At 42.2% G+C, this 18,746-nt stretch overlaps 1 protein-coding gene across 1 annotated transcript in view; it reads left to right on the top strand.

Annotated features, from left to right (window-relative positions):
- Nucleotides 1–18,746, top strand: part of CRHR2 (corticotropin releasing hormone receptor 2) — a 235,035-nt gene that overhangs the window by 27,200 nt on the left and 189,089 nt on the right. Inside the window, exon 2 of the mRNA XM_060782649.2 lies at nt 8,493–8,586. Within this exon, the coding sequence (XP_060638632.2) occupies nt 8,493–8,586 (94 nt within the window). The remainder of the gene's footprint in view (nt 1–8,492; nt 8,587–18,746) is intronic.

Here is an 18,746-nt window from a genome sequence, read left to right as displayed (position 1 = left end):
ATTTTGGTGTGTAGGTGAGCACGTACATCGCGAGCTCGGTAATGATCAGTTTTAAATGTGACACTGGGTGGTGTGTTGCATTGTTCTTAAGCCTCCATTAATGGAGAGTTTCCGGTGGGCCATAATTCAGAAATGTACGGGAGGCACAGAATTAGTCAGTTCCTTCCTCCATCGACTGGCTGATTCATGCACAAATTAATATTTTGTTGCCTGGAGGCCATGCGTAGCAGGTTTCCAACTTGTGCCAAGAGAAGCCAATTTGAAAGTTATTTTAAAGTGACAATGGTAGAGGGCAGGTGCCAACTTGGGATGGAAATCTTTCCTAATCTCATGCTAGAATCTTGCTGGGTAAAATTATGAGAATCCATGTTCATTTTGGATAATTTTTCACATTTCAGGACATTTCTTTGGCAAGTCATTCATTTTAATAGGGTTTCACTTTACCTGTGGTTTTCTTGTCTCCACAATAATGACAGGAACATATTCTCAGTGGGTATGGGGAACATCCCATATTATGAAATGCACATTTTCAGTTCATTCTTATGGTGTTCCAACAGTCCTGATTAAAAGAGAGATGTGAAATAAATTAGTGGTGCATCTACACTGTAGAATTAATACAGTTTAACATCACCTTAACTGCCAATGCTATGTAATCATAGAAGGTGTACTTTTACAAGGTAAAGGTATCAAATTACAATTCCCAGGATTCCATCACATTGAGCCATGGCTAGTAAAGTGGTGCCAAATTATATTAATTCTGCAGTGTGGATTCACTTGTAAGTTGAGCTGCATTAGGCTTGTGCAATCCAGGTAAACCTTGACCCATTTCGTGTCCTGACTTTTGGTCAGGGCCCCGATCCATTTTTGGGAGCCTCCCAAATTCGGGATGGCAGATATCTTTCAATCTGGGATACCGAAAGATTGGCTTTCTATCAGCCCATTATGAAGAGGGGGCTTCCCATACTCCCCTTCCTGTCGTTTTAGGCATGTAAGCCGTGTACTCTAGAGGAGAGGTGCTCTCCTGCAAGCAGATGAGCATGCTTTCTCTTCCAGTCCTGCATATCACACACACTCTTTCCAAGGCAAAAAGGCAAGTTCTTTAAGATGTTTCTTATTCTAGAGGAGAGGCACTTGGCTGCAGGCAGACACACATGCTTTAAGGATGCTTCTTACCTGTTTCTACTTTAGACAAGAGGTGCTTGTCTGCAGGCAGGCACGCATGCTTTAAAGAATCTTCTTACCTGTTTCTACTCTAGAGGAGAGGTGCTTGGCTGCAGGCAGGCATGCATGCTTTAAGGAGACTTCTTACCTGTTTCTACTCTAGAGGAGAGGTACTTGGCGGCAGGCAGGCATGCATGCTTTAAGGAGACTTCTTACCTGTTACTACTTTAGACAAGAGGTGCTTGTCTGTAGGCAGGCATGCGTGCTTTAAGGAAGCTTCTTACCTGTTTCTATTCTAGAGGAGAGGTGCTTGGCTGCAGGCAGGCATACATGCTTTAAGAAGACTTCTTACCTATTTCTACTTTAGGGGAGAGGTGTTTGTCTGCAGGCAGGCACACATGCTTTAAAGAAGCTTCTTACCTGTTTCTACTCTAGAGGAGGGGTGCTTGGCTGCAGGCAGGCATGTGTGCTTTGAAGAAGCTTCTTACCTGTTTCTACTCTAGAGGAGAGGTGCTTGGCTGCAGGCAGGCGTGCATGCTTTAAGGAGACTTCTTACCTGTTACTACTTTAGATGAGAGGTGCTTGTCTGTAGGCAGGCATGCGTGATTTAAGGAAGCTTCTTACCTGTTTCTATTCTAGAGGAGAGGTGCTTGGCTACAGGCAGGCATGCATGCTTTAAGGAGACTTCTTACCTATTTCTACTTTAGAGGAGAGGCGTTTGTCTGCAGGCAGGTGTGCGGGCTTTAAAGAAGTTTCTTACCTGTTTCTACTCTAGAGGAGAGGTGCTTGGCTGCTGACAAGCGTGCATGCTTTAAGGAGACTTCTTACCTGTTACTACTTTAGACAAGAGGTGCTTGTCTGTAGGCAGGCATGCGTGCTTTAAGGAAGCTTCTTACCTGTTTCTATTCTAGAGGAGAGGTGCTTGGCTGCAGGCAGGCATACATGCTTTAAGAAGACTTCTTACCTATTTCTACTTTAGGGGAGAGGTGTTTGTCTGCAGGCAGGCACACATGCTTTAAAGAAGCTTCTTACCTGTTTCTACTCTAGAGGAGGGGTGCTTGGCTGCAGGCAGGCATGTGTGCTTTAAAGAAGCTTCTTACCTGTTTCTACTCTAGAGGAGAGGTGCTTGGCTGCAGGCAGGCGTGCATGCTTTAAGGAGACTTCTTACCTGTTACTACTTTAGATGAGAGGTGCTTGTCTGTAGGCAGGCATGCGTGATTTAAGGAAGCTTCTTACCTGTTTCTATTCTAGAGGAGAGGTGCTTGGCTGCAGGCAGGCATGCATGCTTTAAGGAGACTTCTTACCTATTTCTACTTTAGAGGAGAGGCGTTTGTCTGCAGGCAGGTGTGCGGGCTTTAAAGAAGTTTCTTACCTGTTTCTACTCTAGAGGAGAGGTGCTTGGCTGCTGACAAGCGTGCATGCTTTATGGAGACTTCTTACCTGTTTCTACTTTAGAGGAGAGGTGCTTGTCTGCAGAAGTTTCTTATTTGTTTCTGCTCTAGAAGAGAGGTGCTCAGCTCCAGACAGGCACGCTTTCTCTTGCGGGTCTGCACATCACATACATTCTTTCCAAGGCAAAGAGGCAAGTTCTTTAAGCTGTTTCTACTCTAGAGGAGAGGTGCTTGGCTGCAGGCAAGCATGCATGCTTTAAGGAGACTTGTTACCTGTTTCTACTTTAGAAGAGAGGTGCTTGTCTGCAGGCAGGTGCACATGCTTTGAAGCGGCTTCTTACCTGTTTCTACTCTAGAGGAGTGGTGCTTGGCTGCAGGCAGGTGCACACACTTTCTCTCCTAGACCTGCATATTACATGCACCCTTTCTAAGGCAAAGAGCAAGTTCTTTAAGCTGTTTCTTACTCTAGAGGAGAGACATTCGGCTGGCAGTCATGTTCGCTTTCTCTCCCAGGCTGCATCATGCACTCTTTCCAAGGCATTTTAAGGAGGCTTCCCACTTCCAGATAAGGAACAGCAATAACCTCCTGGAAGGGAACAGGTAACTGGTAGTCATTTTCAGGGAATGAGAGTTTTCTTTTTGTTTGTTGAGGGATTAATAAAAAAGATTAAACTGTGATGTCAAAAAGCAGAGGAGGAGCCGAGATCGGCTCCCACTTGCTTTCATGTTGGGCGGGTTTTTGTACCAAGGACCCTTACCTTTACGGGCTCTGCAACCCAAGTGCTAGCTTTGAAGTGTTTGGATTTCTAGTTCAATCCATTTGGAAACCAATTCATTTGTGCAATTGTGAGAGCTGGACAATGATTAAACTTGACAGGAAGAAAATCTATTCATTTGAAAATCCTGACCTATTGTAGTCAATCCTGTTAATAGGATTTAGGGCCACCTCCCCATGGTGTGGTTTGAATGCCAAAGAAAGAAATCGGCCCATGTTTTTGGACAGTGGAGAGGAGGCAGTCGTGCAGGTGAGAGCAGGCATGCAGCATTCTTTGTGGCAGATAAATGGCTGTGAGTTTGGGTTCCAAACCAGAGATTTCCAAAGCCCAGCAGTGGGAAGGAAGATGAATTGGACATATCTCTCCATGACCTTGTTTGCCTTCTCCCTTCTCCCAAAGCTTGGAAGCTTTTAATCATCCTTTCACTTATATCAGGGTTCCTGCCAAAGAACTGTGGCTTCAGAGATAAATAGCTGCTGTTCTTATCAAAAGAACAGAAGGTTGCAACGATATTGGAAGAATCCGATCCTTTTGAGAAATGTCCCTGTCCTTACATCTCTATTAAATATTTCTGGGATGGATGGATGGATGGATGGATACTACACTTGTCTGATCCACAAAAAAAAAAAAAAAAGGTTCAAAACTCGTTTTGGATGTAGGGGACACTGGTGGTTCGATTCTAAAGTCAATTCCAATTTTCACAAAAAAAAAATGTTCAAAACTTTTTGAAACTTCCGAGACTTCCGAATCCTTCCTTAATTGGTTGAAAGTGTTATTTCCTGTTTCATAGGGTGGTCTTTACTTTGAAAGGAGTTGTTTTACTCCAGAAGTGGAGGGGGAGAAGCAAAGAGAGGAAATTCATCCTTCTTTGCTTTAAAACGGATTCACAGGCTTGAGACAGAAGCAGGGGGAGAGGAAAGGGAAGAAATTCATCCACTCTGGTTTTAAACAGCTTCTCTAGCTTGAGACAGAAGTGGGGGGAGAGGAAAGGGAGGAAAATCATCCACTCTGGTTTAAAACGGCTTCCCAGGCTTGAGACAGAAGCGGGGGGAAAGGAAAGGGAGAAAATTCATCCACTCTGGTTTAAAACTGCTTCTCTGGTTTGAGCCGAGGCCATGGACTAGAAGCAGGGAAAAGCTGAATCATTCCCAACTCACTTATTGCTTCATAACAGAAATGGCAGAAAAAGTTTCAGACGGGCAAAGGGACTTCTGGTTTCCTTAAAAACTTTGAAATCGCTTCAAAAAGCAAATCTTTACGAATTTATTCCGGACTACGAAGATTCTGACCGAACCTAACCATACCTAATAGATAGATACATCCATAGGTCACGGTGGCACAATGGGTTAAACCACTGAGCTGTTGAACTTTCTAATCAGAATATTGACAGTTTGAATCCATGGGACAGGGTGAGATCCCGCTGTTAGCCCCAGCTTCTGCCAACCTAGCAGTTTGAAAACCTGCAAATGTTAGTAGATTAATAGGTACCACCTCAGATTAGTACACAGCAAACAAGATTAGTACGCAGCAAACAAGATCACTATACTGGCTGTTGTATTGGATCACATGTCAGACACTTTTCAAGTATCTAGGGCTGTGTGATGTATCGGCGAATAATGTGTTCAGATCCAAATAGGGTGGTCTTTTGCAGCTGGCAGATGGTAATTTTGTCAGCGCCAATTGTGTTTAAATGCAGCCCAAGGTCTTTAGGCACTGCACCCAGTGTGCCAATCACCACTAGGACCGTTTTGACTGGCTTGTGGCAGAGTCTTTGCAGTTCGATCTTTAAATCCTCATATCATGTCAACTTTTCCAGTTGCTATTCAAATTAGTATAGATAAATAGATAGATAATTGTTACTGCCTTTCAAATTGTATTGCTATGGCTATCAAAGCTCCCCAAAAGTGCCTTTCTAGCCCTATTACTTTGGGATGGAAAAGTCCAAGCACTTATAATATTTCATTGTGGTTGCTGCTACATCCCCAGCTTTTTCAAGGTAAAGCAAATCCCTTTCTCAGTAATGCATAACAGGAGATTCTGGAACCAGTATTCCAGAAAAACACTACAGCACCTTTTCCCACACTCTCCAATGTTTTGTGGGTGAAATCCAGGACATATGCAGCTGTCAGAACCCACTTTTCAGGGCCTGGATTATGGCGCCAGAAATCAGGGCCACTGACATTAAACACTGATAAGGCACCTGGTACATCTGACCCTGAAAGGAAACGGCTGATGGATTTGGCGGGTGGATTTGGTGGGGGTTTCTCTTGGTGGGAATTGTATCTTTGAATGGGGGAGAGGGTATATAAGGGAGTGCTAACCACCGCCTGGCACTCTTGGCTTTTCGTATGTCAATGATTCCTGCAGTAAAGTTTCCAGTGATACCAGAAGCGTCCCGTGTCTTCATTTGGGAGCAGCTGCAGTGAGCTGACATGCAGCCACATCTCGATGGATGTGAGGTCAAAGATAGCAAGAATTATAAGGAAGGGAAGACAAGTTAGAAGAAGTACAGCAGTTTTTCCTGAGCCAACTGGGATGGACATGATTCAGTTCCGTCCTCTCTTTTCCCTCTTACTGAGTTAATAGAGCGCAAACCACACTCTATTAACCTTGAAATGTGAATAATTCAGATGGCTCCATCTCTAGCAGCATATGTCTTGTGCCGCTGAAGTTTTTTGGAAGGAAAAGAAATGCGAAATATCAGACTCCAAGCCATAAAATATGTGTGTCAATGCAAAGGTCTCACTTAACATCTGTTTTACATACACAAACATCCAAATGGTTAGCAATGTGGAGAAATTCCAGTTGTATCTATATATATTTTAAGGTACTGAGTAAATTTTGTATGCTAATGTTCTGATTTTTTTCGAAGGCTCAAAGCAGCTCACATTAAAAAACAAACAAACAGAATAATGCTACAATGTGTCTCCTAAACACTAAACATATGGCACTAAAACCTGATCTAAACCAAACGCACGGTATTTTTACACCTCAAAAGCAGAAGGAGATCAATGCAAACTGTCTAAGTGTACCAATAAAAATAGCTGCAGCCTCCTTGCAGAATACCAAAAACTTAACCTGTTATTGGAACAATTAAAAAATACTCCTTCCCATCTCTGAATTGTTATAGTTTTTAGAGCAATATAATGGAAAGAGGTGTTTGTGCCCATAGTCTATTTGTAGGCTTCTGAAAACCTATAAGTAGCCAAATGATCGAGATGGCAAGAGTTATAAGGAAGGGAAGGGAAGCTAGAAGAGGTACAGCAGCTTGCTTATGCCTGAATCAACTGGGAAGGGCATGATTCTGCTCTCTTCTCCCTCTTGCTAAGTTAATAGAGCTCAAACCACTCTCTACACTCAGTGGTTGGCCACTGTAGGAAAAAATAGATCCTGGACTGACATGTCTTTGGACTGCTGAACAGGAGTATTCCTACAAAATCACTGAATTGGTAAGGAACCTGAGGTCATCTAGTCTAAGTCTATAGAACTGTAGAATCCTTAAATTAGGGAGAAGTACAAGGACCATCCAGTCCAACCCTCTCTGAGGGAGAGAAGAGCTCCAGCACATCTTGGTCTAGTGCAGTGGTTCTCAACCTGTGGGTCCCTGGATGTTTTGGCCTTCAACTCCCAGAAATTCCAACAGCTGGTAAACTGGCTGGGATTTCTGTGAGTTGTAGGCTAAAACACTCGGGGACTCACAGGTTGAGAACCACTGGTCTAGTGACTGGTGAGAAGTCCTCCCTTCATATTCCCACTTCCATTGCTCTAGCCTCTGAGGAGAGGAGAGCAGCCAAGGACAGCTCCAGCATGCCTTATCTTCATGACTCCATTGCCACTGCAATGGAAAGGAGGGAAGAGCAGCTATTTATACTCATCATGCCTTGCCCCTTGTAGTAAGTGAGAAGCCACCCCTCCATGATCTAAACACCATTACTTTGGACTCTGTGGGAGAGAAGAGCAGCCCTACCCTGCCTTGGCTCAGTGGCTGGTGAAATACACTCTCCATGATCCAAATGCCATTGCTTTATCCTCTGAGGGAGAAAAGAGTAGCCCATCATGCCTTGACCCAGGGACTGGTGAAAGAGCCTCTCTCCATGATCCAAATACCATTGCTTTACACTCTGAGGGAGAGAAGAGCAGCCAGGCACAACTCCATCATGCCTTGGTTCAGTGGCTGGTAAAATGCCCTCTCTCCATGATCCAAATGCCATTGCTTTAGCCTCTGAGGGAGAAAAGAGTAGCCCATCATGCCTTGACCCAGGGACTGGTGAAAGAGCCTCTCTCCATGATCCAAATACCATTGCTTTACACTCTGAGGGAGAGAAGAGCAGCCAGGCACAGCTCCATCGTGCCTTGGTTCAGTGGCTGGTAAAATGCCCTCTCTCCACGATCCAAATGCCATTGCTTTAGCCTCTGAGGGAGAGAAGAGCAGCCCCAACATGCCTTGGTTCAGTGGCTGGTAAAATGTCCTCTCTCCTTGATCCAAATGCCATTGCTTGACACTCTGAGGGAGAGAAGAGCAGCCAGGCACAGCTCCATCATGCCTTGGTTCGGTAACTGGTAAAAAGCCCTTTCCCCATGATCCAAATGCCATTGCTTTTAGCCTCTGAATGAGAGAAGAGCAGCCAGGCACAGCTCCATCCTGCCTTGGTCCAGTTACTGGTGAAAGACCCTCTCTCCACGATCCAAATGTCATTACTCTGGCCTATGAGGGAGAGAAGAGCAGACAGGCCGAGGCCCACCCTGCTTTGTCCTAGAAGTTTGTGTGAGGCTCTCTTCCCACATTCCCACTTCCATTGCTCTGGCCTCCAAAGGAGAGAAGAGGAGCCATGTATGCCTCTATCATGCCTTGCCCCAGCAATTGGTGAGATGTCAACCCTCCATGATCCAAATGCCATAGCTCTGTTCTCTGAGGGAGAGAAGAGCAAGAAGGCTCAGCACCATCATACCTTAATCCAGCAGTTGGTAACAAGCTTGGGTCTTGCTTGAGTTGTAAACCTGAGGGCAGCAAAGTGTCAAATTACCAATCTGTAAGCTGGTCTGGAAGTCTTTTTTAGCTGAAGGGCAGGGCATAAATAGAATAAAAACTCATTGTGTTTCTGTCAAGTACTCAATTTTCTGGCTAATACTCTGCTTCTTTTCTTCCTCCCTTCTCTTCACCCAGCTGGCCTTGCCCTGCGATTCCTCCATGAGCCTTCCCTTATCTATTCTGCTGGAGAGATACTGCGAAGCGCTGTCCTCCCATTACAACGTCTCAGGTAATTCTCACCTTCAGTATCCCGTTTTCATGCAATTATGAACTGATGCCTGTTTTGGTCCAGGTAGGAAAGAAAGGTCATTTGACTTTACAGTGTGAGTATAAGAAGCATGTTCACACTTGCTGATCATTATTGCAAGAAAATGCACACTTGGCTTCCAGTATTTGCACACAGGTGAGACTTAGGCGTGTTTCTAAGGAATAATGTGTGCGACAAAACAGTGTATATGTTTTTGAATGGTTAAAAGTGAGTGTAACTGAAAGAAGTTATATGTGGAAATACACTTTTGTCAAAGGAAAATCACATCTGGGAAATAATTACAAATCGTGGAATTTCAGTGCTTGGGAAAACATGACCCAATAGGAAACTAGAATGGGAAGAACAAAAAGAGTGAGATTTGGAGAAACGTGCTGAGAGATGTTGACCTGGCGATTTGACACTTGGCAGAAGATAACTCTTCTGGAACATCTTTTGGTTGTGAGATCTCAATGGAACCCCTATTTACAATATAAATGGTTCGCCCTCTGTATCCACAAATGTGTTGTCCATTTTGGATACAGTTATAATGTATTTAAAAGATACAAAGTTTTAAAAACTTGGCTTTATACTAAATGCCCTTTGACCAGAAGCTGGCCACTTGGAATGCCTCTGGTGTGGCTGCAAGAAGGTCCTCCATTGTGCATGTGGCAGGGCTCAGGTTGCATTGTAATAGGCGGTCTGTAGTTTGCTCTTCTCCACACTCGCATGTCATGGACTCCACTTTGTAGCCCCGTTTCTTAAGGTTAGCTCTGCATCTCGTGGTGCCAGAGCACAGTCTGTTCAGTGTCTTCCAAGTTGCTCAGTCTTCTGTGTACCCAGGGGAGAGTCTCTCATCCGGTATCAGTCATGGGTTAAGGTTCCAGGTTTTACATACACTATAAAACAATAAAAAAAACATGAGGGACTGTATTAAGGGGTCGGCATTCATAATGCTGAGAACCACTGTGCAAAAACTGCTCCTCCTTTCCTCCCTTCTTTCTTTTATTTCTCCCTTTCTCACTCTCTCTGCATCACATGCGCATCATCCCTTCCTTCTGAGTGCATGAGGGTGCCACCTCGAATCAAAACGCACCTCTAAACACCAAGAGATCATTTCCATTGAACTCCCATTGGCTTAATGCTATCCATTTAACTTCCCATCCGTTTGCAATTTTGACAACTGCCTAACTGAGGAAATGGGGGTCTGAAAGCTCACAAAAATTGCTCAGGATACATTTCAAGCCACAGGATACATTTCAAGCCATACATTTAGTTCCTTCGGTGGCCCTTGAACAAATCATATGCATGAAAAGGCTCAGACATTAAAAATGGAAAGCAAAGCGCTTAAGGGTGGGGGGCCTAAACGCCAGCTTTCGGATTTGAGATGGATTGGGCGCGCACAGACGAGAGTCAACCACTTTGAAGATGTGCTCATCAGAATTCATGCAGTGTTGAATAAAACGTAGCATCCATTTTTCTGAGTTACGGAAAGATGAATAGCAATGGAAATTTCTTTAAACGGAGATGTGTCATTGTAATTCTATCAGTAGTTTTGCCTCTTATCCAGAGATAATAGAATTAAGGTCTTGAAAGCATTGTTGTTCCAAGTAGATGCAACAACAAAAACAAATATAGAAGTACCATACAAAATGAAGTCATAGGGTGTGTATACATTGTAGACTTATCGCAGTTCGACACTGCAGTGGCTCGATGCTAGGAAACTATGGAATTTTTAGATTAAGATGTGGCGTCCATATAAGCCAAACATAAGTTTAAATTCTAAAATTAATCCTAAACACTGAGTCAACTGAATTTTTGCATATGTTGACTCACCCTCTACTCTAGCTGATACCCTTTTGGTGATGTGGCTGCTAACATTTAAGGTGGGCTGCGGAGAGAATAGAGGTCAATGTAGAATGTCAGTATATGTAGTTGGGTTGCTGTGAGTTTTCCAGGCTGTATGGCCATGTTCCAGAAGCATTCTCTTCTGACATTTTGCCCATGTCTATGGCAGGCATCCTCAGAGGTTGTGAGGTCTGTTGGAAACTAGGAAAATTGGGTTTATATATTGGTGGAAACTCCAAGGTGGGAGAAAGAACTCTTGTCTGTTGGAGGCAAGTGTGAATGCTGCAATTGGCTGGCTTGATTAGCATTGAGTGGCCTTGCAGTTTCAATGTCTGGCTGCTTCCTGCTTGGGGAGTCCTTTGTTGGGAGGTGTTAGCTGGCCCTGATTGTTTCCCCGATAGCCACGTTTCAATATTTGAAATGAGATCACTTTGAGAAGGGGGCAAGTCTGTATTCTGCTGTTCCAGGGGCATGTGGTAGCATTTCAAGACACAGGAGCATGCTTCCATTTGGGCAACATGTGAGTTGTGAACTGGTGCATTGCCTTGGAGAAGGTGGATACCTTTGGTGAGCATGCCACATTGCCTCTTGGCTTTTATGGTCTCTCTCAGTTTCCACAGCAGTGAAGCATAGTATGCCCCCAGTGATCATGGTCCCCTTTGCTAGGAAATCCATCAATACTACTCCGTACTGGTCCCAAAATACTGTGAGTTTGACCTTTCCTACTGAGAGCTGGGCAGTGAGTCAGGATGCTTCCATTGCATCGACTGGACTTTAGTCTCAGGATCAGAGTGATGGACCCAGCTTTCATCCTGTGTGATCAGTCTGAAAAAGTCCTCCTGGATTCCATGGCACATTGTTGTGAATAGAGCCTGAGAGCATTTGACATGTTCCTGCTTCTGGAAAGGTGTGAGCAGCTGGGAGACCCAGCGAGTGGATACCTTATGCATGTGAAGGTGGTCTTGGGTGATTTTTTTCCATGGACCCCACACTAATGTTGACATTTTGGGCTAGATGGTTATGCGATGATTTTCCAAAATGGTTTACCTCCACTTGCTGGGTGGTGTGTTCATCAATAGCAAGGTGGGGTCACCCTGGAATTGGAGCTCTTTCCACCAAAGTCCGACCACACTGGAATTGATGATGCCAGTTCTTGACTCCATCATATGATGGGGAATCATCACCAGAAACCTCTTTCATCTCATCGAACGTCTCCTTTGATGTGCGGCCTTTCAAGGAAAGGAACTTGAGGACTGTCTTGTATTCCACTGGGTCCATTATCAAACCTCGCACCACTTCAGCACCTGTCAAATCAAGACCGTTCTCAGTTCTGAGTTGTAAATTGGCACGTAACCTATAGAGACTTATATCATTACACATGTGCAGTTACTGCATCCTGTGATAAATAGAAGTGGGTCAAGAAAAATCTTTAATGAACACCCCTTGTAAAAGCATAAGTGAACACATAATATAGCCAAGCAATGCATAAAAAACAAGTTTAAAAGGAATCAAATGAGCAATCAGATTTGAAAAAGCTAATCTACATTGAAATATATATGTGTGTTGTTGTACTCTATAGTTTTTACTCACCACAATTATGGTTCTGTTCTTTGCTAAACAAAACCTGTTTCTTTGAGCAGTGGTGAATGAAACACCCCATTTCAAACATGTAACTAATTATTTCCAAATTTGTAATTAATCACATCTCAACCCAGGCATCTCTGTTAGGATTAGCTTGTAAATGTCCTGTGGTTTCGGTGCTGTGCGTTTCAGCAGTTCATCCCATTGATTGACTCCTCTTCTAATCTCTTTGCAATGTCTCCCTTCATTTCCTTAAACGCGCTCCCATTTTGCTCTCGACAAATAGGAAAACCGATCCCTTTTTGTATTCGCCTCTCCAAACTCCGAACTGACTGATCTTTGTCTCCTTCTTTTCCCTCTGCACTTCTCATAAAGAGGATTTTGAACACAACAATGAGAGTATATCACAGTTTGCAACTAACAAAATTGTCATGCTTCTCTACCCATGAAATTGGAACTTCCCAAATGTGTCGGCATTTCGGCGTTGGCAAGTCGTTCAGTTCTCAACAGATGGGGTTTTTTTTGTTTTTAAAAAGCCTCTTCCCTTCTATTTATAAAACTGATGATGATGGAAGGCAGATGATTGATGAGTAGTTAATGATGGGTGAAGAAGGATTTTTGGAAGCAAATCGACAGAATGTGAGCTGAATATGCATATGTGTGGTGCGAATGAGAAAGATTGGTGTTTCGGAGAATGCGTTGGATGAAGAAAGGTGGAGGAAAATGTGTTTCTAGTTGTATGGGGCACCTTAGGAAGGCGGTACTTTTTTTGGATCCAAAATATAGTGCATGCAGGATTGCAAAGTCTCTAGGTGAGTAGATGGATAGATTTGGAATAAGGTAAAGGTAAAGGTTCCCCCTCGACATTAAGTCCAGTCGTGTCCAACTCTGGAAAGGTGGTGCTCATCTCCATGTCTAAGCTAAAGAGCCTGCATTGTCCATGGACATCTCCAAGGGTTTTTGTTTTTTTCATGTCAAGAGTGACTTGAGAAACTGCAAGTTGCTTCTGGTGTAAGAGAATTGGCTATCTGTAAGGATATTGTCCGGGGGACACTCGGATGTTTTGATGTTTTACCATCCTTGTGGGAGGCTTCTCTCATGTTCCCATGTGGGGAGCTGGAGCTGACAGAGGGGGCTCATCCGTGCTCTCCCCAGATTCGAACCTCTGACCTGTCGGTCTTCAGTCCTACCAGCACAAGGGTTTAACCCATTGCACCAACGGGAGTCATGTGGCTGGCATGACTGCATGGAGCGCTGTTACCTTCCTGCCAGAGTGGTACCAATTGATCTCACATTTGCATGTTTTCAAACTGCTAGGTTGGCAGAAGCTGGAGTTAACAAGGGGAGCTCATCCTGCTCCCTGGATTCGAACCTCTGACCTTTTCAGTCAGCAAGTTCAGCAGCTGAGCAGTTTAATCCACTGCGCCAGCAGGCAAATATATATGTATATCTATATCTGTATCTATTTGTGTGTGTGTGTGTGTGTATGCATGCTAAGGTACTGCCATAGTAATATTTTATAGAATCTTGGATTTTGCAGTTGGTTGAGGTTGTTGTGTTGTTCCAAGTTGTTTCTAACTTATGCCACTTTGCATCTTTTTCAGAAGTTGAAAGGATGGTCAATCTGTACATTTACAGAAGTCTGGTAACACTATAATGTTTGGAGTGGTTGGTTACTATTTAGTCACCTGTTATTCCAGAAGTGAATCAGCTTTGTTGCAGGTCAATGAGCTGATATGGGTTAATACAGGCTTAATGTGATCTTGGACTGCATTTGCCAAAGTCGCAGGTTGCTCTGAATTCTCCCCATGAATCTGGAATGAACTGTGAGTTTGGGCCAGATTGGCCCCAGAATAAATAGTCTGTGTAGAGCTGCCTCTGATTTGCTATGGTTTGCCACGGTGGACAAAAGAAGGGATTTATAAATGAAGGCTTCCATCAGATTGTTCAGTACCTTGGACAGCATTATGCAGAAACCGATGTCTATGACTCAAGAAACTCCTTTTGATTGAAGAAGATCTAGGTTGGTGATATGAAGTACATCAAGAGGTCTATCTCTGTGTGTTACTGACTTAAGATCTCAAAGGTCTCATGGTCCTTTGTGGGATGACAAGGTTCTTTGTGGCCATGAGGACTAGGCAGGACCTTTCATGGAAATGGAACAAAGAGCCTTGTTTCAAGAGATGCCGGCAGAAATGTTGATGGACCTTCCAGTTTGGAAGCTTGCCCTTCCCAGAACGTCAGGCCAAAGCAAACTGCTGCAGCCACACAAGTCTTGGTTTTCCTCTGTGACCATTTAGGATTTGGTATCAGTGCTGAGGCTGCATGACCATCTGTTTGGAAGGCTTGTATTCTGGCATGACAGAATGGGGTTGGACTGAATCGCACTGGGGCTATCTTCCAATTCTATACACAACCTCTGTATAGTTTTTGTACTTTGATGCCACTTTAACATCCATGGTTGCATCCTATGGAATCTTGGGATTTGTAGTTTGCTGTTAGAGTTCTTTGGTAGATAATTTGAAACACCTCACTAAACTACAAATCCTGAGATTTTATCAGATGGAGCCATTAGAAGTAAGGTTGAAATCAAAATACTGTAGGTTTAGCCTGCAAAGGGCTTTGTGTGTGGCAAAGAAAAAGCAATTTCTAAGAACAACCCTCGAGGCTCACATATAATTTCTAGATATTTTTACCTAACCTACGAAATGGAATGTTTGGGGTGAAAAATGACAAAGTGTTGGATTTATTTATTGACCTTTTCAGCACACATATACTGTGTCATATTTTGCATTAGCTGGCTCTAAAATAAACATTTTATTGTGGCTTTCTTTGGGGATGGTGTTTCTGTTATTTTACTGGGCACAACCTACAATTTTACCGTTGTAATTCCACTTTATGACAAGCGAGGTAGAGCCTGGAGAATGAAAAGTAGGTGGTGGAAAGAATGCATACAATCCTATCCTGTTACGCAACCAAAATGTCGATTCAAAAACACATTCTGACATAAGTATTCCACCCAACTGACATATGAGGCATGAATATAGATTTACATGACACAGCGATGATGTAGATTTTGGCTTTTATTCCCATTTGGAACAGAATTTTTCCTAAAGTGGCTTTGGGAAACATATTTTGAGAATTGTAATTTGGTGGGGTACCAGCACCATTTAACCCAGCCCAGGGAAACTTCAGCTCTCTAAGTGTTTTGGACTTCAACTCCCACAATTCCTAGCAGCCTCAGGCCTGCTGGAAAATAGGGAAGTGGGGTTTATATATCTGTGGAATGTCCAGGGTGGAAGAAAGAACTCTTCTCTGTTTGAGGCAAGTGTGAATGTTGCAATTGGCCACCTTGATGATGAAAATAATAATGATAATGATAATAATAATAATAATAATAATAATAATAATAATCTTTATTTATACCCTGCCACCAACTTCCCAAAGGGGACTTGGGGCAGCTATCATGAGGCCAAGCCCAAATACAATACAGCAATAATAATAATAATAATAATAATAATAATAATCTTTATTTATACCCTGCCACCAACTTCCCAAAGGGGACTTGGGGCAGCTATCATGAGGCCAAGCCCAAATACAATACAGCAATAATAATAATAATAATAATAATAATCTTTATTTATACCCCACCACCATCTTCCCAAAGGGGACTTGGGGCAGCTAACATGAGGCCAAGCCCAAATACAATACAGCAATAATAATAATAATAATAATAATAATAATAATAATAATAATCTTTATTTATACCCCACCACTATCTTCCCAAAGGGGACTTGGGGCAGCTAACATGAGGCCAAGCCCAAATACAATACAGCAATAATAATAATAATAATAATAATAATAATAATAATAATCTTTATTTATACCCCACCACTATCTTCCCAAAGGGGACTTGGGGCAGCTAACATGAGGCCAAGCCCAAATACAATACAGCAATAATAATAATAATAATAATAATAATAATAATAATCTTTATTTATACCCCACCACCATCTTCCCAAAGGGGACTTGGGGCAGCTAACATGAGGCCAAGCCCAAATACAATACAGCAATAATAATAATAATAATAATAATAATAATAATAATAATAATAATCTTTATTTATACTCCACCACCATCTTCCCAAAGGGGACTTGGGGCAGCTAACATGAGGCCAAGCCCAAATACAATACAGCAATAATAATAATAATAATAATAATAATAATAATCTTTATTTATACCCTGCCACCATCTTCCCAAAGGGGACTTGGGGCAGCTAACATGAGGCCAAGCCCAAATACAATACAGCAATAATAATAATAATAATAATAATAATAATCTTTATTTATACCCCACCACCATCTTCCCAAAGGGGACTTGGGGCAGCTAACATGAGGCCAAGCCCAAATACAATACAGCAATAATAATAATAATAATAATAATAATAATAATAATCTTTATTTATACCCTGCCACCATCTTCCCAAAGGGGACTTGGGGCAGCTAACATGAGGCCAAGCCCAAATACAATACAGCAATAATAATAATAATAATAATAATAATAATCTTTATTTATACCCCACCACCATCTTCCCAAAGGGGACTTGGGGCAGCTAACATGAGGCCAAGCCCAAATACAATACAGCAATAATAATAATAATAATAATAATAATAATAATCTTTATTTATACCCCACCACCATCTTCCCAAAGGGGACTTGGGGCAGCTAACATGAGGCCAAGCCCAAATACAATACAGCAATAATAATAATATTAATAATAATAATAATAATAATAATAATAATCTTTATTTATACCCCACCACCATCTTCCCAAAGGGGACTTGGGGCAGCTAACATGAGGCCAAGCCCAAATACAATACAGCAATAATAATAATAATAATAATAATCTTTATTTATACCCTGCCACCATCTTCCCAAAGGGGACTTGGGGCAGCTAACATGAGGCCAAGCCCAAATACAATACAGCAATAATAATAATAATAATAATAATAATAATAATAATCTTTATTTATACCCCACCACCATCTTCCCAAAGGGGACTTGGGGCAGCTAACATGAGGCCAAGCCCAAATACAACACAGCAATAATAATAATAATAATAATAATAATAATAATAATAATCTTTATTTATACCCCACCACCATCTTCCCAAAGGGGACTTGGGGCAGCTAACATGAGGCCAAGCCCAAATACAACACAGCAATAATAATAATAATAATAATAATAATAATAATAATCTTTATTTATACCCCACCACCATCTTCCCAAAGGGGACTTGGGGCAGCTAACATGAGGCCAAGCCCAAATACAATACAGCAATAATAATAATAATAATAATAATAATAATAATAATAATAATAATCTTTATTTATACCCCGCCACCATCTTCCCAAAGGGGACTTGGGGCAGCTAACATGAGGCCAAGCCCAAATACAACACAGCAATAATAATAATAATAATAATAATAATAATCAAAAAATACGTCAAAATAAGATATATGAAGTAACAAAATAAAATAAACAGTTGCAAAATAACATAATAAAGAGATAAAACACAATGGGCAGGCCAAAATCACAGGATAAAAAACTGATAAACCCTGGATGAGATAGTAGTGGGAAAGTGTATTTTTGAGGGAGGGACAAACAGTTTGGTTAGACCTTCATTAAGGATGGCGGGGGAGGGGGGAATAGCATCATGAGGACAGAACTGTAGTTGGAACAGACAGAAATGGGATTTATGATCACCCTCCAAAGGCACATTGGAAGAGCCAAGTTTTTTAGATCTTTCTTAAAATCTACCAGGGTATGGCTTGCCTAATCTCACTAGGTAGTGAGTATTGAATGGCCTTGCAGCTTCAAAGCCTGGCTGCTTGCTGCCTGGGGGAATCCAAGTCTGACTACACAGAGAAGCCATTGAAATCCACAAGCTTATGGACAATTTCAACGAAAAGGAGGAAACCATGAAAATGAAAAAAAAAATATCTGGTTACCGGTATTTTAAAACATTAAAATCGGGGTAGTAAATAAAGAACAACTCAGGAAACAGAGAAATTCCAGATAGGAAACAATCAGGGCCAGCTAACACCTCACAACAAATGATTTCCAGATGTAGCAACCAGGCAGACATTGAAGTTGTGAGGCCGTTCAATGCTAATCAAGGTGGGCAGTTCCAACATTCACACTTGCTTCAAGCAAACCAGAGTTCTTTCTCCCACCCAGGACATTCCACAGATATACAAACCCCACTTGCCTAGTTTTCCAACAGACAGCAAAACGAAAGTTGCAAACTGTTATCAACAACCATGCTGTGCTGTTCTTATGTGTTATTCTTTAGTGCTTTATTTGCAGATTAAACTGGCAACCATAGTTAAGAACAGCACAGGACGGTTGTTAATAACAGCTTGCAACTTTTGTTTTGCTATTTGTTATAGATATCTGTGTTCCTTGGATAGTTTCCGACAGACCTCACAACCTCTGAGGGTGCTTGCATAGATGTGGGTGAAACATCAGGAGAGAATGCTTCTGGAATATGGCCATACAGCCCGGAAAACTCACAGCAACCTGGTGATTCCAGCCATGAAAGCCTTCGGTAGCACATTAAGCATACCTTTGTCAGGACCATTTCTCATCTGGAAATCTGTGTCCTCACCGTTAAAGACTGTGCAGATTTAGAAGAGATCTCTACAGTCACTTACG

Source organism: Anolis sagrei, chromosome 6, assembly GCF_037176765.1.
Source record: "Anolis sagrei isolate rAnoSag1 chromosome 6, rAnoSag1.mat, whole genome shotgun sequence".
Lineage (NCBI taxonomy): Eukaryota > Metazoa > Chordata > Lepidosauria > Squamata > Dactyloidae > Anolis > Anolis sagrei.
The sequence above is the reverse complement of the archived record's forward strand: the minus strand, read 5'-3'. Positions and strand labels throughout refer to the sequence as shown.